The sequence below is a fragment of the Dromiciops gliroides genome, chromosome 1 (assembly GCF_019393635.1).
Source record: "Dromiciops gliroides isolate mDroGli1 chromosome 1, mDroGli1.pri, whole genome shotgun sequence".
NCBI classification, from domain to species: Eukaryota; Metazoa; Chordata; class Mammalia; order Microbiotheria; family Microbiotheriidae; genus Dromiciops; species Dromiciops gliroides.
The window spans coordinates 435588644-435612836 of NC_057861.1; the positions used below are offsets into that span (position 1 = coordinate 435588644).

The 24193-nt window shown below is 36.9% G+C and overlaps 1 protein-coding gene across 1 annotated transcript in view; it reads right to left on the reverse strand.

Moving 5' to 3' along the window:
- The window catches only part of ARHGEF28 (Rho guanine nucleotide exchange factor 28), a 392384-nt gene that overhangs the window by 73463 nt on the left and 294728 nt on the right, over positions 1 to 24193 (reverse strand). Inside the window, exons 21-28 of the mRNA XM_043976410.1 lie at positions 23760 to 23907; positions 23543 to 23670; positions 18956 to 19096; positions 17328 to 17575; positions 11240 to 11362; positions 9316 to 9433; positions 4802 to 5056; positions 3734 to 3810 (exon numbers count right to left, since the gene is read on the reverse strand). Coding sequence (XP_043832345.1) covers positions 3734 to 3810; positions 4802 to 5056; positions 9316 to 9433; positions 11240 to 11362; positions 17328 to 17575; positions 18956 to 19096; positions 23543 to 23670; positions 23760 to 23907 — 1238 coding nt within the window. The remainder of the gene's footprint in view (positions 1 to 3733; positions 3811 to 4801; positions 5057 to 9315; positions 9434 to 11239; positions 11363 to 17327; positions 17576 to 18955; positions 19097 to 23542; positions 23671 to 23759; positions 23908 to 24193) is intronic.

The window sequence follows — 24193 nt, forward strand, 5'->3', positions numbered from 1 at the left end:
TTAGAGAAAAATTAGTAATTTTAAAAACTAAATTATATAATCAGTTTTTGCTCTGTTTCCTTTACACATCAAAACTCTTTCTTTGAGATGATTTCTGCTTGGCTGAATGCTCATAGGCTAATATCTACTCATTGGGAATATAGAAGCTAATACGAAGGCTCTGTATGGACTTTGTACACCTAGAAAGTTGGTGTCTAGAAACGCACCTACAGACCACTATGGTAGTTCATCCATGCTAGATGTAGCTAGGTAGCCTAGTGCTAGACTTGGAGTGAGAAAGACATGAATTCAAATCCTGTCTCAGATACTTACTAGTTATGTGACGCTTGGAAAGTCACTTAACCTCTCTCAGCCTCAGTTTCCTAGTCTATAAAATTGGAATAATAATGGCACCTACCTGCTAGGGTTCTTATGACCATCAAATGAGATAATTTATGTGCAGCACTTTACAAACCTTTAAGTGCCATTAAAGGGAAGCATGCCAGTGTGGAATTGTGAGTTCTTACTATTGTAAGAGTGGGTACTAAGAGTATACCTCCATAAATGCAGATAGCAGTCACTCCATGGAAGATCTAACCCATAATGTAGGTTCGATACCTAGAAGGGGCATTACACAATAAACTAAAGACATGAACATATGAATCAACTGAGGCTAGGAGACATACTAGGGCTGTAGTTTTGAAATGGTATGGAGAAGGAGCTTCTTTTGTTACGACACACCATAATTCTCTTGCTATCTCCATCTTTATTTTATGAATTCACTAATTGTAGGAATCAGTAATTTCATTAAGGGAAACCACTTAACTTCTAATAGTAGCAATGATAATAATGTTTATATTTATATAGTGTTTTTTGACTTTTAAAATAACTAATTTTATTTCTTTTTACTTATACTACAGTTGCCCCCTTTAGATCTTCAAGGGTGCTGCCTAGCTTCAATATCCTAGACTTTAGGGGAAAATCTCTATTAACACTTCTCACAGTCTTCCATAATTTGATCCTATACCTTAGTCTTTGTCGTTCAAAGTAGTCTCATGCCTCTATCCTCTATGCATTTTATTTCCTTGGTAAATTCAGTTGTTAATCTCTGAATCTTTTCCAATTCCCTGATATCCTTCTTGAGGTATACCAACCAGGATTTATTTACATTTGATACTCTAGATATGCAAGCTTTGAGTTTGCCTTTTATAAAACAATTCACAAGGAATAGAAAAACCTCAGGACAGGAAGTGGGTGACTGAAATAGCAAGGATGGCCATTAGTTGAGAATGAGTCTATCCCTGACTATTAGCTGTCACTATCAATTTTTCATGCACTCAACAAATGGTACTCTTATAAGAGCTACAATATGATTTATAAAAAGATTAAGAAACTAATATGCAATCAGTGATGAGGATGAATCAGCTTCTTTAAGAATAACAGTGCTTTTAAAAAAGAGAATACCAGTGCTTGAAGTAGTAAATGACCCTAGTAATCTAGAGTTTGATAAACCCAAAGATCCAAGCGTTGGGGGCAAGAATTTACCATCTGACAAGAATTGGTGAGAAAACTAGAAAACAGTTTGCCAAGGCAGAAACCAGCATCTCACTCTATATACCAAAATAAGGTCAAAATGGCTAAATAATTTAGAGATAAAGGGTGATATCATAAGTAAATTAGAGGAGCATGGAAAATTTTACCCATCAGATCCAAGGAAAAGGGAAGAGTTTAAGACCAAACACTAGATAAAAAATACCATGGGAAGTAAAATGGCTAATTTTGATTACATGATTACAAAGCTTTTACACAAATAAAATCAATATAGCTAAAATTAGAAGCAAAACACAAAACTGGGAGGAAATTTTTAGAGCAAGTTTTTGTGATAAAGGCCTCATTTCTCAAATATATAGGAAACCGAGTCAAATTTGAAAAAAAATAAGAACCATTACCAATTGATAATTAGTCAAAAGATGTGAACAGGCAGTTTTTAGAAGAAATCAAAGCTATCAATAGTCATATGAAAAATGCCTGTAATCTCTATTGATAAGAGAAATGCAAATTAAAACAACTCTGAAGTACCAACTCATACCCATTAGATTAGCTAAAATGAAAAGTAAAATGACAAATGCTGGAGTAGTATGTGGAAAAACAGGTACACTAATGCACTGTTGGTGGTGCTGTGAACTGTTTCAACCATTCTGGAGAACTATTTGGAACTATGCCCAAAAAAAGTAATGTCCTTAATTATAAAACTGTGCATATCCTTTGATCCAGCAATACCACTACTGGGTCTATACCCCAAAAAGATCAAAGGAAAAGGAAAAGAACCTGTTTATACAAAAACATTTACAGCAGCTCTCTTTTTTGTGGTGGCAAAGAATTGGCAATTGAGAGCATGTCCATTATGGGGAATGACTGAATGATCTGTGGTATATGGTTGTGATAGAATACTACTGTGCTATAAGAAATAAACAGGGTGGTTTCAGAAAAACTGGGGAAGACTTATATGAGCTGATGCAAAGTAAAGTTAGCAGAACTAGGAGAACTTTGTACACAGTAACAATATTATAACAATGATCATCTATAAAAGACTCTGATCAATACAAGGATCCAAGACAATTCCAAAGGACCCATGATGAAAAATGCTATCTACCTCAGAGAACTGATGAACTGAGTATGGATTGAATTTTTTTTTCACTTTCATTTTTTTTGTTTTTCTGTTTTGCAACATTTTTAATATTGAAATCTATCTTGCATGACCTCACATGTATAATTGATATCATTTTGCTTGCCTTTTCAGGGGATGGGAAAGAGGCTGGAGGGAGATCATTTGGAACTCAAAAAAAAAATTTTAATGGATGTTACAGATAGACAGATAGCTAGCTAGCTAGCTAGATAGATAGATAGATGAATTAAAAGAATGACAGTGTTTGGTTTCCATATATACCTAGCACTTGGTGCACCTCTTTGAATGCAGTGACATATTGGATTAACGAAATATACTTTACCAGTATCTTAGTATCATCCATCCTCAAACATAACCCAGTCTAAGAAGTTATATTGCAGCTAGGGTACTGCTTTACCCTAAGACTTTAGCTATTCTGTCCTGTCACTTATCAATAGATATGGTGTGTGGGTAACAGTGAAGAAAGAAGCTCAGTATGAAGTCTACAGCAAGACCACGTATGAAAACCATCCCACTGTTGTGTAGTTCTAGAGCTAGGCCTGGTCATTGCTTCTTGAATTTCTGACAGTCTCTTGAGAAAAAAGCTCCCTTTTTAATTCCAGTTTCTAATTACCATTCAAACCATGGGACAGTATTCCATCCAGGTAACAGAATTTGGTGATAACTAACATTTTTTCTTTAGGTGAAAACCTTCACTGAGGATCTATTGTCTTGGTCTGGACCTATGATTTCGTCAGGAAAGGGAGGTCCCAGTGGAGAAGTTCTCTCTATCAATGTGGATCAGCAAACATTCATTCACACAATACACTTTTGAGGGCCTACTATGTGCAGGATGTCTTAGTGGTGGCACCTGAATCCAGGTCTTCCAGAGTTTAAGTGTAGCTTTCTAATTACTGTTCTATTTTTTTCACATCGTGGTCTCTCTAAGCCTTAGCACTCACTACCCCTTATACAGAAGAGGTACCTAAGAGTTTACTGAATCTGACCAGGCCCTCTGGATATCAGGTTTGTTTTTTTTTTTTAAGAAACATGCAATAAAGGCAATTAAATAGAAGTTTCTATACTCACAACTGCTGCAAAGATGTATTTCTGGTCTTTTTCTTGTAAGAAGAGTAGCACATCAGTTAGAAGCAAGGCAAGGATATCTTTAAAGAAAAGCATCAATAGAATTTAATGAAGAATATATTATAGTTAATTTTTCTTTGTATAATAAAATTCTGTACTTTTAAAACTTATAAAGAAATGCTTTCCTACAATTAGCTTAACTCTGGAATTTACAGTAAATTATAATTATAATTAGATGACTCTAATTACCAGAGATTATTCTACTCAGAAGAAAAAAATATATTAAGATAGAAACTATTTAATACAAAGTATTAATTTAAAAAACACTATAGCTTTGTAAAAAGCAACAAATACTGGATAAATGGGTACTATGTTGAAATACAATTAATTTTTATCTCAACAAAAATAAACTGAATTTTAAATTTAAAACATCAATGGAAAGCTTCACTTTAAACTATGCATGTCACATTCCTAGTAGACATCAACTAAGTAAGGCAAAGCCTACTTCTGTTTCCCAGCTAAGCTTTTCAGGGGTATAAATCATTACCACAAGTTATTTTTTCAAAACAAAGTGCAAATTTGAGTGTGATTGTTTATAAAAATTGCTTATTTAATTTATGAAAAAAAATTACCAAAGAACACTTGGCTAAACAAAAAATACTCTTGTGCCAACAATTAGCCAGATTTCTGTTCCTCTAATTCCTAACACATAATTCTTTCAACAATCTGAAAGAAACAAGATTTCATTTGTGGGGGCACCTGTCCCATCAACGCAGATCCCAACTTCTGTTTAAGTTTCTCATCTACTTACAAATACATAAAATGTGACTCTGCTTAGGAAGCTAAATATTAAAGTTATCAGTTGGGAAAACAAACCACCATACATAGATCTCCCATTGGTGACATCTGACTATTTACTTGATCTTCCATACAAACACAATTAAAACTGCACCAGGCATTATGTGGCCACACATGAACAGGTGACATTTTTCATTTCAAAATTCAGCCTTCTGCTAAATTAATAACAAGTGTGAGAAAAGTTCAAGGAATTGGTGTGCAAAGACAATTTACCTTTGAATCGCCCAGTGGCAGTCTTCCAATAAACTAGACCATCATACAACAGGGTCCTTTCTTTGCTTATCAGAGCTTGCTTCCTGAAAACGTGGCCATTTTTGAGCTTTGTGTAAGTTTTGTTTTCTATTTTACTCAGGATCTCGAGCCATTTTTGCTTTTTCTCATACTCGTTGACTTTTAAATCCACTGCTGCAATCATGTCCTTAATTAAGCAAAGAGCTTTACACAAGTCTTTGTGTTCTTCGGTCCCTTCTGTATGAAGCCAAAAATAGACACTAAAATTAATCATCTCTGTCTGAGGAAAAACATTGTTCTCCAGTATTTTTAATCTAATTCAATACATTATCTGATAAGTATGTTTGCACAATGTATATAGCAAACTCATTTAAAGTCCCTTGTTAATATGTTGGATCCCAGATGGAATCATAAGAACTTTAAAAATAATATTTTGAAAGATTGTCATAGTTAACTTAAAAATAAAAAACATAAAATATTATAAAATATATATTATATAAATATATAATATTATAAAATAGATACCTACAAAGGTTTTTTGTTTTTTGGTTTTTTAAGTGAGGCAATTGGTGTTAAGTGACTTGCCCAGGGTGACACAACTAGTAAGTGTTAAGTGTCTGAGGCCGGATTTGAACTCAGGTACTCCTGACTCCAGGGCCAGTGCTCTATCCACTGTGCCACCTAGCTGCCCCCCTACAAAGGTTTTTGAAGTCAATAATACAAAGATTAGAACTATACAACTGCTTGATAAAATGGAAAATAGATTTTAGGGCCCCCTCTTCCACCTTTCCAAATCTTGTCTATTTTTAATTCTCAGCATTAACATGTCTGTCTAGGTTCAACATAAGGTAGTATAGATCAGACATACCACTGGTCAATTTCTATTATTATTACTAATAACAATGAGTCACATTTATGGAATATTTTATTGGTTAAAAAGTGTTTCCCTCCTGTGAGTCCTGTGAGGTGCTATTAGAGTTGTAACTGCCGGTTCATGAATTATAGGTTGCTTTGGTTTGACCCACCTTTATAATTTGTTGTTGTTCAGTCATTTCAGTCATGTGTAACACTTCATGACCCCATTTGGAGTTTTCTTGGCAAAGATATTATGGCTATGTGCTTTGTTTTTGTTTTTGTTTTTGTTTGGGGGTTTTTTTGTGAGGCAATTGGAGTTAAGTGACTTGCCCAGGGTCACACAGCTAGTAAGTGTCAAGTATCTGAGTCTGGATTTGAACTCAGGTCTGCCTGAATCCAGGGCTGGTGCTCTATCCACTGCCCCACCTAGCTGCCCCTCTTGACAAAGATATTAAAGTGGTTTGTTTTTTCTTTCTCTAACTCATTTTACAGATGAGGAAACTGAGGCCAACAGGATTAAGTGACTTGCACAAGACCACAAAGCTAGTAAATGTCCAAGGTGATTTGAACTCAGGAAGATGAGTCTTCCTGACTTCAGGCCTGGTACTTATCCCTTGTGCTACCCTTTGTAAATAAATGGTTAATTGTTTCTTCCAGATATCATTCTACTGAAATGGGCAGGCAGGCCTTATCTACCTTAACCCAACATTGATCTGTTTGCATATTATATCACCCAGTATATTACAGATTCCTTAAAAGCAGGAGTTATCCGCAGGGGTTTTTTTTTTATGTTTATTCTCTATCACCCAGCACTGTGCCTTAAACACAGCAGGCCCTAAATAAATATTGCTGAGTTGACTCAAAAGGAATGCTACCCAGCATTCTAATCTGTTGAGATCCTCAGCAGCTTCCTATTTCTTGCCCAGTCGAGTTCAAAGTGGTTCAAGGACGTTCACAATCTGGCACCTTTTTAAATTGTATTTCCTGCTACTTCCTTCCCAATAAGCTTCTACTACAACTCTCTGTCCTTCCACATGAATTAAACTTGCCTTCCTCTAATTTGAAGTCACCTGTCTCTCCTACTACCTGAGGGAATCCTTTCTCCATCACAAGATATTAGCATCACCAGCTTTGTAAACCTTTAAGTTGTCAGATTAGGAAGTTATTGTTCATATTGTGTTATTGGAAAAGAGCAAAAAAAAAGGGAAGGACTGAATAGAGAAGTAAACTTCTGGGGCCTGTGGTGATCTGCCACTGTCAAGATAGAATTCTGAGCATACACAACATCTGGTCTTTTACATGTATGTGCTTCCCACAGTATAGATGCTAATTATCATGCCTCACAATGTCAACAGTAGTATTACACATCCAATAAATATTCATTAAATACCCATTGTGTGAAGGACACTGTGCCGAAAGATGGGGGAGACCTAAGGGACAAAAAGAATATGGTCCAGGACCTTGCGGAATTTGTAACATGGCATTATAAAAGTACATTAGGGGGGCATCTAGGTGGCGCAGTGGATAGAGCACCGGCCCTGGAGTCAGGAGTACCTGAGTTCAAATCCGGCCTCAGACACTTAACACTTACTAGCTGTGTGACCCTGGGCAAGTCACTTAACCCCAATTGCCTCACTAAAAAAAAAAAAAAGTACATTAGGGAAGTGTTAAGTGCTATAGGAGGCTGGGGGGTGGGGGAGTTTCTTGAAGTGAGAAAGGAGAATCTTTCAGGGAAGGTTTCATGGCATAGAGAGTATAGCATTTAAGTTGGACTTATGAAGCTAGGCTCAAAGATATCAATCTGGAAGGGGCCTTAAAGGTCATCTAAAGGCCAACCTATTCATTTGTAAGATGAGGAAGCTCAGGACCAGATAGGTTAAGAGGCCAATCCAAGGTCTCATAGTAGGTAGCAAGTGATAGAGGTGGGATTTGAACTCAGACCCTCAGACTCCAAAGCCAATTCATTGTACCACACACACTCTACAATGTTCCCCAGTAGAATGAAAACTCCTTGAGTGCTTTTCCTTTCCTTGCTGAATTATAATTTTTGTCTTTGTATCCCAGTACCTAGCACCACATCTGGTATATAACAGACATTTCATAATCATTGATTGCTTTTACTTTCTTTTAAAAAAATATTATCATTTAAACTTTTTTAAATCAAGTTCCAAATATTCTCCCTCCCTCCCTCATCAAGAAAGGAAGCAATATGATATCAATTATACATGTGAAATCATGCAAAACATATGCTTTGTTGGTGGTTGATTCATTCAAGGAGCCTGAGAAGGAGACAAAGGGAAGAACAGAGGCAAGGCAACACGTATTTTTAAGCTCTTTCCATGAGTCAAGTACTATGCTAAGCACTGGGAATACAAATGTAAGTATCCAGAAAGAGGGGATGGATTCTACTCAAGTCCTGTACTCTACTTTGTGGCATTTAAAATCTAATTTGTGGTAGCCTTGTTTCTACCCCCAGTGTGCGGGGAGAACTAGCTAAGGTTTACTTTATAAGGTAGAAATGTCAACACCAGTTTTTGGCATTAAGCATTTATTAAAAAGTAAAGAGAACACATGGAGTACAGTAAAGAAAGAAAAGCCTATCTCCTTTCCTCTCTCTACCACCAACCTGAAGTCCCAGAATGAAAAGAGCCTAGAGCTAAGGCACCAACCTCCCTTCCTACTTCCTGTCTCCCTCCCCGGAAGGGGTCATTCTTCAAGCTGATTGGTTGAAGGTGGTATCATGTTGATGTTGTAGTCCACAGCCGCTGAGAACAACACCCCCACTTAGGGCTGGCCAGGTGTGGTCTTGATTTAATCAACCTTGAGTCGGTTCTCAGTCAGTCTCTGTCAGTCTCATCCAATTCAATCAATTCCAAAACAATCTTCAGGTGGGGGCCCTGGGCATGTACCAAATCCTATTATTTTCTCACACCTTGCTCTATCAGACAGCAAGGACCCAGCAATGGACTCTTGTCTATGAATCAACCAACCGAGTGACTCCCCAGCTTGAACTAGAAGTCTGGTCACTGGGTGATAAGGGTTTTGGTTTAGGGGTTTCTTGGAATGGTTTTGTTTTGAGGGGTTCTCTTTTTGGCCACAAAAACCCATGAAGACATCCTGAGGTATGGAAGGATTACCCCTCCACCAATGAAGTGGCTGACCTGAAGTAGAAATTTAAGCATTCTACTCATGCCCATGATTCTTTGAACTGGTTTGTCATAACAACAGCTCTCCACCTAACATTTAAGTATGTGGGAGAGCTGAGCTTTGGCAACAGTGGAAGGAAAAGAATGGTTTCATAACTGGAGAGTGGGCAGGGATAGAGGAAAGAGGAGGATTAAGGCAAACCAGATGCAAGGGTAAACTTGGTGGGGAAAACCAAGGTCAGTGGGAATGAGCACTGGACTCCTGGGGGACAGAGGCTGGTGTGGTCAAATTGGGGGTGTTTGGAATGTTGGCTCAGCTCATTAATCCCCAAACACTTGCCTTACTCAAACCAAATTGTAGGCTTTTATACTCTATATTTTGCAAATGATTGTGGACCAGAGACAGCAGCAATTTGCATGCTTTCAAGATGCAATAAAATTTCAGAGGATGTAAATAAGAAGGGCAAACATTTCCCTGCAGAGCTTGCCACTTACCCTTAGAGTACTGTAGTATCCTTTCTACTAAAACTGGGTATTTTGTGATGCGTTGAGTGACCAATAGAATACACTCTGGAATTCCACGTCGTCGAGCCAAAAGGTTACTATTTCGTAGCTGAAAATATACATAAATTCATTTAAAGCACAAACTGGATTTTTAAAATTAATCTCCAAATTTTGAGTTCAACAATACAAGAAATCCACTATAACAGAGATAAACATTTGACTTGGATGCATTATCTTGATTTTTAAGGACTGTATTCATAGAATGCTCTAACTTACCATTCTTGTGATATCCCAGGCCAGGACTCCTTTCTCTGTCTACTACTTGACTCTATCTATATTTTTTCTCCCCCATTAGAATGTAAGCTCTTTGAGGGAATTCTGTCTCATTTTTTTTGTATTTGTGTCTCCACCACTTAGCATAGTACACAATAAGTGGGCAACTAGGAGGCACAGTAGATAGAATGCCTGGCCAAGAGTCAGTAAGGCTCATCTGCTTGAGTTCAAATCTGGCCTTAGACACTAACTAGCTATGTAATCCTGGGCAAGTCACTTAATGCTGTTTGCCTCAGTCTTCTCATCTGTAAAATGATCTGGAGAAGGAAAGGGCAAACCACTCCAGTAACTCTGCCAAGAAAATTCCAGATGGGGTCATGAAGAGTAAGACACAACTGAAAACAACTGAACAACAAGAAGTGCTTAATAAATGTTTTTCATTCATTCACTAGGAATTTGGGAGGTTTTAATTTAGTCTGCTGTATTTTTAATTCAAGTAACAAAAGTGCAAATTCCTAAAATCAGTGGTGTATAGCCATGCATAATTTTTATGGTTAGTTCTTCATTTGACCCAGAATAATTTCATGTAATCATATATTTGAGTTGGAGCCTGCAGATTTTTAACGATTTTAAAGTATTGAAAAGAGACAGAGCATTAAGAAGATAAGAAAAAACAAAAATGAAATTTACATTTTGAGTGTCACCGAATCTTATTTCCTGTTAAATTTTGGTATAGCTCTAACATCTGAGTAAATTTTAATTAAAGAAAAATGAGAAATTAGAGGCAGGGTTCATCCTGAGCTTATTGTGTTTTTGGCTATGCATATACACTTCATCTACTATAAGGGAAGGTTTTCCTTTAAAAACCTCAGGAAGCTCATCATGCTCTCACAAGACAATAGATTTAGAACTGCATGGAGTCTTAGAGGTCATCTAGTGAAACTTGATTATTTTACAAATAAGGAAAGTGAAGCTAATAATAGTTAATGACTTGCACAAAGTCATAGAGGTAAGGTTAGACATCCAGGATTTAAACCCAGGGTCTCTGACTCCAAATACAGTGTTCTTTCCATTGGGCCGTACTGCTCGACCCTTCAATGTGTTAGAGAAGGGAGGAAAAGGTTGAAGGAAAAAGTCTACTTGCCTTGTAGCTTACTGTGCTAAATACAGTCTATGAAGAGAGCAGGAAAAAAGTCAAGATTAGCTGGCCTTCTCCACTCAATTGTCAAATGCCACCATCCCCCAGCGTCATACACTTGCTTGATCTTTCTGAGAAAACATTTTACTGTTTGGGACTGTGCATGCAGATGGAGAAGAGGTATATATTAGCTCTTCTGTACTATAAGCTGGGATTACAGATGTACTCAGAGGTGGAGAAAATGAGTAGTTTTACAGATATAAACCAAATAAGCAAAGGAAATTGGGAGGAAAAAGTATCCACTATTAAAGGGAAAGAAACCCTCCCCCTTCGTCTTTGCCACAAACCTATTTCCTTCTCATTTCCCTAAAAATATCAGAGGAAGCGGGAGCTGGAGAGACCATAGAGGAAACATACACCAATAGTCCCACAGGCTGTGGTGATCATTCATGATTACCACCTAATAATTCATTTGGACACATATCAGGATTGTAAGATACTCACTTTGATGAAATTCTGAAACTTTTTATTCTGCTGCAACTCTTTGAAGAGACTGACAGCTTCTTTATGATGACTACAAAATTCTCCATATATTTTCTTCATAGTATTTGCATTTTCTTCTGAAAACTAATGGAATCAACAGTTAAATAATGGTTTACAAATCAAGTTAACTTTCCAAACTGAGAGATGTGGCGAGATAGAGTCACCAGAGAAAGTCTTGAAGCCAGGGAGAGCTTGATTTAAGACCTACCTCTGACATATCCTGACTGTGGGCAAATCACTGAACTCACTAAGGTCCTAAGTTCTCCCCAAAAGTATTGAACTGCATAGCTAGAAAGAGTTTCCTCCCCTCGAAGCTTCCTACATCAATGAATCACAGGTACAGTTCTTATCCCCACCCCTAGTCAATACTGAAAACAAACCCCACCCTTAAGACAATAAAGGAAAAGAGAAACATAATAATAAAAATTTGATTTAATTTTAAAATAAAGAAAATAAATATTATAATAATATAACAATGGAAATTGTAGAAACAAACTTCTCCACTCAAGTTTTCTCCAATTCTCAAATTATTTCAGTTGGAAATTGGAATAAATAAATATTGAGAGCAAGCATTGGCAAGCAACATGATGTAGTGATTTCACATAAAATCTATTCCAATAGGCAATACTTTGAGCATTTGATAGAGCTGTGACTTCACTGATTCCTTAACATGGTTACAGAGAAAGCTCTTTACATACCTTCTCATTCTGCATGATTACTGTCCATACTTTTCCAAAAAACATTCTTGGGGATCTACCCAATAACTTGAAGGCCTTCTCAGTCCTTTATATCTCAAGGGTGCCAATGAATACAAATTATTATATCTACTGCTTTTCATTCTTAGTACATGATCAACTTACCACCTTTTTCCAGTCATAAAATCATAGTACCTCACAGTTAGAGCTGCAAGGACATTTAGAGGTCATTCAGTCTAGCCACATCATTTTAGAGATGATGAAGCTGAGACTGATAGAAATTTATGGATTTGACCAAAATCACATAGGTGGTAAGTACCAAAGCTGGGATTCAAACTCAGGTTCTCAGTCTCCAAACTCTTCATTTTGTCGATTGCACCTCATTGCCTCTCTATAAATATTAAATATCCTCAATAATGCCTTTTATGTGATTTCTAGAGGAAATGCTGCCATTTTAAAAGTTATTCTCTCTATAGATTAACCCATCAGATATAACACTTATTATTCAAAATTGTTGTTGTTTGTCCTTCATTCTCAAAGAAGACCATGTCATGTTGGTGATGTCATAATTTGCAGTGAATTGGATTTAAGGGAGGGAGGGCTGTGCAGAGTCACCAACCTCACTTTCTCCTCCAGAGCCATCTGGGTCCAGTGACAAGATATATATCAGGATGACTGGAGATGGCCCTGGATATTTAAGGCAATTTGGGTGAAGTGACTTGCCTGGGGGTCAACCAGCTAATGAAGTGAGATTTGAACTCAGGTCCTCTTGACTCCAGGGCCAGTGCTCTATCCACTGCACCACACAGATGCCCCAATTCAAAATTATACATATGTAGATGTAGATATCATTTAACTAGGTAGGACAAAATGCAAACAAAACACAGACCTGAAAGCTTTCCTCAAAGATAAACCATGTATATGATAAAATTTTAATAACAAGAATTATTTTTACATCTGCCTTGATAACAAATGGCATTTTATAGTTTACAAAGTACCTACAGTTGACACACATTATTTCATTCTCTCCTCACAACAACTCAGCAAGGTAAGCAGAATTATACCAGAGGATGACAGATACAATTAGATAAATCATAGAGTAGTCTCTATATAGGCAAATATATAAATAAGTATTAGATGTGTGTATTCTCTGTAGCTCTGTCTTTCTGCAACCAGAGACAAATCTACTGCAGAAGATGAGCCTGTCTGTTCCCTTCTCAAATTTTCATCAAGAATAACCTGAATCACTTCACACCTATCAGAGTGGCAAATATGACAAAAGCAGAAAATATTGGATATTGGAGGGGATGTGGAAAAGCTGGGATGCTAATCCACTGTTAGTGGAGTTGTGAGAAGATCCAACCACTCTGGAGAGCAATTTGGAACTATGTCAAAAGGGCTATAGAACTGTGTATACCCTTTGATCCAGCAATACCACTGCTAGGTTTATATCCGAAAGACATCCCCCAAAAGAGAAAAAGACCTATTTGTACAAAAATATTTATAGCAGCTCTTTTTCGTGGTGGCTAAGAATTGGAAATCACAGGAATGTCCATCAATTGGGGAATGGCTAAACAAGCTGTGGTATATGAGGGTGATAGAATATTATTGTTCTATAATAAATGACAAGCAGGATGATTTCTGAAAGGCCTGGAAAGACTTGTAAGAATTGATGTATAGTGAAGTGAGCAGAACCAAGAGAACATTGTGCACAGAGACAGCAATATTGTTTGATGAAGAACTGTGAATGACGTGACTATTCTCAACAATACAGTGATCTAAGACAATCCCAAAGGACTATTGATGAAACATACTATCCGCCTCCAAAGAAAGAACTGATATTGATAGAACACAGACTAAAGCACGATATTTTTCATTTTCTTTAATTTTTTTCTTTTATTCAAGTTTTCTTATATAAAATGACTAATATGGTAATGTTTTACATAATCATACATGTATAACCTATATCTGATTGCTTACCACCTCATGGAGGGGGGAGGGAAGAGAGGGAAGGAGGGATAAAAATTGGAACCCCCCAAAAAATTGGAATCCAGAATTATTAAAAAATGTTTACTACTTTCAAAAAATAACCTGAATTGTAACTGTATAAATCAACCAAAATGTCAGTAAGAAGTTATTGTTTTTCTGATTACAAAAGTACCACCTATGATCCTTTGAAGTCTTTTCTTCTTGGGATAGCTTGAAAATGTATCCCTAAGTGCTTTTAAATTTGTGTTACCTACAGAGCAGAGTTCTTCTGAAAATAGCAGTGGCTAGATGGTACAGTAGATAGAGCCCTGGGCCTGAAGTTAGCAAGATCCAAGTTCACATCCAGCCTCCCATACTCATCAGCTGTGTGACTCTGGACAAGTCATTTAACCTTTGAATGCTTCAATTTCCTCATCTGTCAAATGGAATAATCATAGCACTTAACTCCTAGAATTGTTGAGAGACTCAAATGAGATGATTTTTGTAAAGCCCTTTGGAAATCTTAAAGCACTCTATAAATGCTAGCTATTATTATCCTTACTGTTATTGCTGTTATTAATGGTAGCTAGCTGCCACAAGGGATAGAGTACTGGGCCTGGAGTCAGGAAAACTTATCTTCATGAGTTCAAATCAATGTCAGACACTTCCTAGCTGTGCGACCCTGAGCAAGTCACTTAACTCTGTTCCTCATCTGTAAAATGAGGCAGAGAAGGAAATCGCAAACCACTCAAGCATCTTTACCAAGAAAACACAAAATCAGGTCACAAAGAGTCAGCTATGACTGAAAAGTGACTCAACAACAATAATGATATTATTATATTGGTTATCATAATTGTCTATATTATTATATTTGTTTATATTATTATTTTGTTTTTATATATTTCATGTTCTTAGGTTCCCTTGCCATTTCCTCAAAATATTGCATCAACTACTGAAATGGTAGAGTACCAAGTGTAGTAGGATTTCCATTATCATAAGCAATGAAAATAGATTCCAATAAAAATACAAGCAATACACCCATTCTGCATCTAACTGCTGTACTACTGGTTTCATCTCCACATGCAGTTGAGATGATCTGGCTTGAATAATATACCAATCTCTCTGGAAGTTCCTTTTCCCTTTACTGCATTTTTTTTCCATTTTTGAGGCGGTAAGCTCATAGCATCTTCCATGACAGTTTGTAAATGACCAAGTTCTCTAACTTGGTGGTGCTTTTGGTTTCTACATCTTTCCATTTGGCAAAAAAGTGAAATCTTTCCTGACTGAAGCAGTTTCATGGTTCTTGCTTTTCATATTGTCTTATTCCAGTTTAATGACTCAAAAATGGTTATAGAGTCTTTACCTTTATCTATTCCCCAGTTTTTGGATTCAATAGATCAGATTGCAGCTGCTGTAATCCTGCAGAGCAATGTCTTCTCATTTTTTATCTTTCCTTATAATTTGGTCATAGGATTACAGATCCAGAGTTAGCCCAGAGTTAGTCATCTAGTTGATTCCCCACCTTTTGCATATTAGGAAATTCATTCATATGGTATAGTGGATAGAGTGCTGGACCTAGAATCAGGAAGATCTGAGTTCAAATTCAGCTCTAGACACTTAATAGCTGTGTGACTAACTGAGGCACTCTGTTTTTGTTTTTTTTTTACAGTTTTCTTATCTTCCTCCCAGGAAGGTCTTGTGAGGATAAAAACAGCATGATATTTGTAAAGCACTTTGTAAACCTTAAAGTACTATATAAAGGCCAGCTATCATCATTAAGTGACTTGCCCAAGGTATTGTGACTTTATCTCTAACTAGTTAATGATCTGACTATACATAGAGGGTTAACTATAAAATAGATTTTATATTGGTAACTAGTTACGTCCTGTCTACTGAGATATAGTAAATTTAACTTATAATCATTTTTGAATGATGTTGTTCAGTGTTCACTATATTCACTATCTTTCAATTTTTTTCCTCAAAGAATATACTCATGATGTACAGATAAGGCACCACTAAACAGCTGTAGCCTCTTTCATTTCTTGAATTTGAATCATGTATTCTGGAATAGTTTTGCTTTTTTCTTCTCTATCCTCACTGAAGTAATTTAGTATCAAAGTAAATCCTTAGTTTGAAGGATCTTTTCAAGATCTTAATACACCTTAAAGGGCAGTTAGTTCAACCCTCTCATTTTATAGTTGAGGAAACTGAGGCATAGGGGATGTTATGAGATCTGCTCATGATCACACAGGTAGTATCACAGGAAGAATTTTAATTCAGATCCTCTAATTTCAAAGGAGCAGGTAATATGTACAGTATATAGAGGGCTGGAAAACCTGAGTTCAAATCTGGTCTTGGATACTTCCTAGCTGTGTGACCCTGGACAAGTCATTTCATCCTGTTTCTCAGTTTCCTCATCTGTCAAATGAGCTGGAGAAGGAAATGGCAACCCACTTCAGTATTTCTGCCAAGAAAACCCCAAATGGAGTTATGAAGCATCAGACATAACTGGAATGACCGAACAACAACTACCAGGTATGTTGGTTTATATTTATGGTGAATGTTACAGCATACAGACTAGAATGACCAAGTATTCCCCAAAATGATGCTGCTTTTGAGTACCAGATGAAAGCAATTCTGTCGATTCCTTTGTCCTTATTAGGATGAATAATGAATCCCATGAAACGACTGCATTCTTCAAGTTCACTCAGCCTCTTTCCATTGAGGTGGAACCAATTACCATACTTTACATACAACTATAAGTTCTAATAGTGTGAATTCAAACAATGGGACCACATAGTGGAGTTCATTATTTGTGCAAACCAGGACCTGCTGCCTTTATTAAAAGAATTTGTACATAGCTGTTCCACTTAGCTGGAGTCTTTTGTACCTTCTGACTTAATTTATAGCAAAAATCACAACATCAGTACGGTTGAGTTCCTGCAGGAGCATTTCAACTCTTTAGACACTAACAAGTTCTAAATTTTCTCACCTGTTAAATGAAGGGGTTGAATAATAGGGTCCATCTACTAATATCCCTTCCAGGTCCAAAATCCTATGATGATGTTCTTATCCCCATCTTTTAATTACACTATTAGAACAGCTATCACTTTGGTAATTTCTCTGTCTAGCTTGTTGAAGCGTTTTGCCCACATGTGTTACTTGTTGTGAGGATAATATTGAGAATGGAGTTAAGAAAACTAAAGCATTTCCTAGAGGACATTCCCAGAGAATGGAGTAGCAAAGCATCCTAGCATCAGCCTTCCAAACCAGCAACAAGGATATACCTATCCCATATCTTCACAGGGATAAGAACTGTGAAAACCACTAATGGCCTAAAAATAGTTATTTTTTTTTACCCACAAAGGCATTTAAAATATTTTTACCTGTTGCACCAGGATATCCCCAATTCGGTTGATGACAAAATTTCTGTCACTGCCTTCACAGGATTCCTGCCTCCTCTCCTTCATGCTATAGAAGAAATGCCTGTGAGTCTCTAGTAACTCATCTAAACAGGGAAATATTTTATCCACAGTGCTGTGGTCAAGCTGGAGTTCTTCCTTCATTCCTTTTCTAAATATTTCAGACATGATGAGCAGGGTCTGGATGTGATGCATTTCAGTTTGCATCAGCTCTGTAACAAAAGAGAAGAAACAGCCACCTTACCCAGAAATCTCTGCTTAATATTTGTGTGGGGTATACTAGTGCCACATTCCCAAACATTATGCCAAGAAACATTGTGATACATCAATAAAACATTAGGCACTTGCTTCTGCAATAGAAATAAGTATTGATCCAACATTTAATTTAAAGCAAAAAAATTAATACTATGACATTATTCTGATCTTCCAGAATTAGAAAAGAACAAGTATATGTTGGATTTATTATGTCAGGATCCATTATGTCACACCCCAATAAGCCTGTAAGTATCAGACCTGAAGCCAGTATCCAAATAATAAATCTATTTTGCTGGGAGACCACTGCATATCCTTCCTATCTGCCCCTAGCAGACCTGTTCTTTATGCTCTAGACTTTGTTTTTCACCAAAACTCCATTTCCTCCAGGGGAAAATAAATTCCATGAGAGAGAATAGATAATAATTCAAAATAAATAGAGGGGTCAAAGGCACAAATTCCTGAGCTTTGGTTGTTTCATTATATAAGCTGTGTGAATTTGATATAAGCTTAGTAGAAATTCAGTTTTGCACAAAGATTCTACAGTCCTACTTATGAAGATGAGACGATCCTAAAAACATCTTTTTTTAGTTTCCTAACCTAAAGTAAAATGCTTTCATCTGCACTAATTCAGTATTTATGATAATGTCGCCTGGACCATAGGGAAGTTTATCATCACACTATGAAAAAAGAACTAATTAGGAAAACTAACGACTTGAAGGAAATTTGCAGTGAAAGTGTTAAAGGTACTTAAGTGAATAAAATATTCAGCATGGATCTGCAGAGAGACAAATCATGCATTTATTAGAAACTAACAGAGCGATTAAAGGACTCTGCTTGGCAACATTCTGTCAGCTGTAGTTATCCTAATTATGAGAATTGAAGAATCTAAATGAATTTCTGTAAAATATTCCACGTGTCAGACTTGTCCTTTCTTCAGATGGGCCTTCTCAATAATTATTCTGAAGTAATGAGGTGTGAAGTAGTGAGGTGAGAGCAGCTAGGTGGCGCCATAATGCACTGGGCACCTGGAGCCAGGCACCTCAAACACTTACTAGCTGTATGACCCTGGGCAAGTTATGTAACCTTGTTTACCTTAGTTTCCTCATCTGTAAAATGACTTAGAGAAAGAAATGGCAAACCATTCCAGTATCTTTGCCAAGAAAACTACAATCGGGGTCACGAAGAGTCAGATAGGATTGAAAGGGCTTGACAACAAAATGAATTTACAATGAATTTACAAGTACCTTATGTCATGGAGTTACCTGAATCTACTTCCTACCTGGTCTTGAACAGCAGTGGTTAGTTCTCACTCACCACACACATCCAACAATGCTCACCAAAAATGACATCCTGTCTTTTGATGACATCTTTTTCCTGCTTGCTGCAAAATGCTGGCTCTACCAGGAGACTCCAGGATTCTGCTTCAAGCTCCTGTGCATCTGAGCTGAGGTCACTCCACAGAGATGAATCAACAACCTCTGGAACAGGTAGAAACCCATCAGGAACCTCTACAAACCCATTCCGATGTTCCTTTAACAAAGACAGCTCATCATACACACACACAGGCAGGTGCAGCCATTTCCCCCAACCAGTCAATGAACCAGAGCCAGCCTTCTTAGGAAATGCAAATGATTCAACCCAAATGACTTAGAATGAGAATCTGGGAACCTACAAAATGGACCATGCATAGAGTGCTAACCACAAGAAGGGGCTTCAAAAGATCAAAGAGCAATTTGGTATTCAAATATGGATACTGATTGGTATTGATGTATTGGTACTGGTATATTGCGATTGATGTTTTGAAATACACATATGAAGGAGTGTGGGTCATTTTATATTTTTTAAATCTACTTTAGAAGGGCAGCTAAGTGGTGCAGTGGATAAAGCACCGACCCTGGATTCAGGAGGACCTGAATTCAAATCCTGCCTCATATACTTGACACTTACTAGCTGTGTGACCCTGGACAAGTAACTTAACCCTTATTTCCCTGCAAATAATAATAATAAAGTAAATAAAAACATATAGGTTCTTTTCCTTTTTCCCTAATCATCTTTGGAAATAGACCTAGTGGTAGTATTGCTGGGCCAAAGAATATAGACAGTTTAATAACTCTTTGGGCATAATTCCAGATTGCTCTCAAAAATGTTTAGTTTATAATTTCTCTTTCCCTATTTTCCACCATTTATTTAAATACTGAATTTTGTCCTTGGCTGGTTTATTTATCTGTTCATTGACTTGCTTGTCATCACTAATATGCCTACCAGGCAGCAAAGAGGTATTCAATGTCATATGCAATAATGGATTTTTCTATCACTCTGACAACTCTTGCAAAAATACTATAGGAAAAGCAATATTTAAATTTGTCTGGAGAATATATTTCACTTGAGACATTCCCACACTTCTCTGTCAAGCTAGAAGAGTCAATGGCTATAGAATTGATAGAGGTTTCAAATTTAAAATATAAAGAAACATAATAAAGCCATGTTAAAACTGGAAGAGATCTTTTTGTTTCGTTTTGTTTTGTTTTGTTTTTGCAGGCCAATAAGGGTTAAATGACTTGCCCAGGATCACACAGCTAGTAAGTGTCAAGTGTCTGAAGTTAGATTTGAACTCAGGTCCTCCTAAATCCAGGGTAAGTGCTTTATCCACTACGCCAACTAGCTGTTCCCTGGAAGAGATCTTAATGGTCATCTAGTCCAACCTCTACCTAAAGAATATTTCCCCTTTCCAATAAGTAGTAATCCAGTTTATGTAAGAAGACTTCTAGAAACGGGAAACCCACAACCTACCAAAGCAGCCCTTTCCATCTGGGGACAGTTTTAAGTATTAGAAATTATTTTAATTGTTATGTATTGCAATATAATATATTGCTATAATAATTATGATTAATAGTTACTAATTATTAGTAAGCTGCAAACTGCCTCCATACAACTTTCACAGGTTCTATTTCTCCTTTCTGGGACTAAAGAGAAAGAAAAATTTTCTATATGTGTGTATATGTATGGATGTATATGTGTATAATTACTTCTTTCATGTGACAACCCTCCAAATGTTTGAAGACTGAAATTATGTCCCCACTGTCTTCTCTCTTCCTGGCTGAATGTCCCCAGATCCTTAAACTAATCATGATAGGACAAGATGTCAAGTCACCTATCCTTCTTTGTTATTTTCTTATGGACATGCTCCCATTTATCCATGTCCTTCTTCAAATATGGTGGCCAGAAGTGAGCATAATGCCAAAGCTGTGGTCTGAGCAGAACAAAACAGAGCCATCACTTATTAACTATAAAGGAAATGTGAAGAAAGACACTATCTGAATCCGGAGAAAAAACTGACAAATAGAAGTATTTATAGAATAATTTTACATATATTTTATATATAGATATATAAGCCCATTTGTGTTTAATGGTACCCATTTCTAGGGTAGGGGGAGAGACAGAAAAAAAGAAATGTCCATGATAATTTTGTTGTATATGTGAAAGGAAAGCAAGTTGTACATAGTAGATTTGTAGTTGCATGTGCAATCGTACTTCTTGTTTTACTGTTATGGAAATTCTTGTTTATCCCACAAATTAAAAATAAAATTTAATAATGAAAAAACAGGAATCTGTGTCATCCAGGCTAAAATGTAAGCTTCTTGAGGGTAAGGACCATCTTTGTTTTTATCTTTGTATCCTCAGTGCCTAGCACAATATCTGGAATGTAGTAGGTGCTTCATAAATGATTATTGATTGATCCAAGAGACTACTACCACAGAAACTAGGATGTGGCATTTGAACTTAACTTTTATGACTAGATAACAAGATGAGGCAGGCAGGCATGGCAGGCACTGAGGAAAGTATAAGTGCAAAGGGAGGGCCTGCCATGCCCATCCCTTTAGCAATCCAATTAATGCTCTGAGGCCAAGTTGCTGGACCCCATTTGAGATCCACCTGAGTTGAATCTTCCCACAAGTGAGTTCAAGGGTCCCCTTTAGGGAGTTCTGATGTACTTGGAAAAGAGGGTGGGTCCCAGACTCGATCAAAATTCTCCAAGCAGATAACTTCCAGAGCAACGTGTTATAGTGGGCAGAACAAAGGACTTAGAGTCAGGAAGACCTGAATTGTAATCCTACCTTAGACACTCACTAACTGTGTGACCCTGAACAAGTCATCTAATCTTTTTGTGCCTCAATTTCTTCATCTATGAAATGGGGATAATAATGAGCACCTACCTCACAGGGTTGTTGTGAGGAGGAAATGAATTAACATATGTAAAACACTTTAGAAATCTTGAAGTTATATATATATGTGTGTGTGTGTGTGTATGTATGTATATGTATATATATACACATATACATATATGTTAGCTATCATATTGGTTATCATTTGCAGGGGGGACTCTTTGGGCCACCCTATTTTAGAGTATATTCTACCCCCATGTAGCTTTGGACCTTAGTGCATTCTCCCTTCTTCCCCATGTCTAAACCAATATTCATAGAGTAATGGAATCCAAGCCAGAGACCTTTCATAGCATTAATAGTACCAACAAAGGAAAAAAAACATAGTTCCCCATTAACCCACACAACCAATAGTTTATCCAGCACATGCAAAAAAGCAATTCAGTTGTGCTTGTGGTTGGTAGCAATGATTATGAATGATCTCTATTTATCAAGCCCTTAGAGCATGGTGGGGTTTTTAAAAGATTTATTTCATTTCAGCTACTTTTACTTATCCAGGTTCTGCCCAACTTTTCAGGGAGTTAAATGTCTGACATTCAAGTAGCATTTCTGGCCCCCTTAAAGGCAGAGAGAACATAAGAAATCTGCTGGAAGAAAAGTAGCCACTTGGGATCAGTTTAATTTAGGCATAAAGTACTGAATGCCCCCTCAGATTCCAGGACTCTTCCCTTACTATAACTGATAGCAGTTGCCATGTGATAGCCCCTTGGGCTCTTCACAAAATTATTTCATTCCCCTTGTATTAGGAAAGAAACTTTCATCCTTAAGAAAATACCTGGTGGGGGGAAAAGGAAATATTTGGTGGCTATGAAGCTTTAGGCCAGTTTCAGAGAAAAGTCTGAAGAATTCATAAGACTCAAGTTTAGAAAGACATCTTATTTTTCCATTGGCAGGGGGGTTGGGAGAATGGAGATGGACCAGACCTGTGATTTCATCAGCATGGGGAATTCCTGGCATAAAAACACCCTCCACCAATGCAGATCAGCAGCTGATCTGTTACTTTTAGTCTTAGAGGGTGACCCAGGGCATTAAGCAATTAAGTGATTTGCCCAGGATCACGCACCTAGTATATATCAGAAACAAGATTTGAACACAGATCTTCCAGATGCCAAGGCCAAACATCAAGCTACCATGCCATCTGCCTCTCTATTTCTAAATATACTTACAAATTGAAATATGAAAATATGCATTCTGTACACGACCGAATCAGTGAAAAGTTCAGGAGCACAACTATAAATTACTTTTTGAGTTGGATCCTAAACAAGGAACTATCATTTTTTGTTTCATTTTGATGGCAGTGAAACACATAAAAGCAATAATCAAAACACAATGAACTCAATAGTCTTCACTAGTGCATAACATTCTCAAGATATTATTTCTTAGAATATGAATTTTTAAAATTTTAAATAAAGGAATATCATATTCACTAGGTCATATTCGGTGCTTCTGTGTTAAATTTCTATTCTTTTACTGTAACACACCATACTTAGAATAAAAATTTTATGAAATAAAATTTAAAATAAGAGATCACTAATTTCAATAGGAAGATGGATCACCAAGTCTGAAGAACCAGAGAATATGTAATATAATCCTGATACTATTTGATTTCATAAAACAAAGGAGGAAATCTTTTTTTTCTCTTTTTTTCCAAATGCTACCAGAATTATCAATGGCTGAGTGAATGCCAGAGAGTCCTCTTCTCACCTTCCATTATGAATGAATCCATGGAGGGAGAAGATCCCATGGACTGTAACAGCTCATCAGAATGTGACCTAGTCTTCCAGTTGCTATTGTCAGCATCTGTTTCCAAAGATGTCACTGACCTTCTGAAACTAAACATGGGATAGAGAAAGAAAAGGAGAATTAGCCATAGCATCAACTCTGAGATGTGAAAAGGATGTGAAAAGAGATGAAATATTACCTTTCTAGGCTGGTACCAGGAACACTTCTGGACAGTGAGTGCCCTGGACATGTAGCTTCTTTTCTTCCAGTAGGAAGTCCAATAGGCATGGAAGAAGAAGGGTGCAGAGAAGAGGAATTGGGATGAGGAATATCCCTAAATGAGGAATCTGGAAAGCAAAGTACAAGCTTATCACAGGTTGTTTGTTTGTTTGGTTGGGTTTTTTTTAAAGGACAATAAAAATAACAATAAAACCTAAGGTACGAAAGTTAAATCCTAACAACAGTTCACTCACGCTTTTGTAAGAAGTTAGACATCCGACCATTCTCCACATCCAGTCCATCCACTAGTAACATCCCTTCGATTTAATACCCTACCCAAAAGCCATGCAGACACGAGCCATATTTTGGTGTGTCTATCTGGAGGCTGTAGTACTCAGCACTACATAAATAATG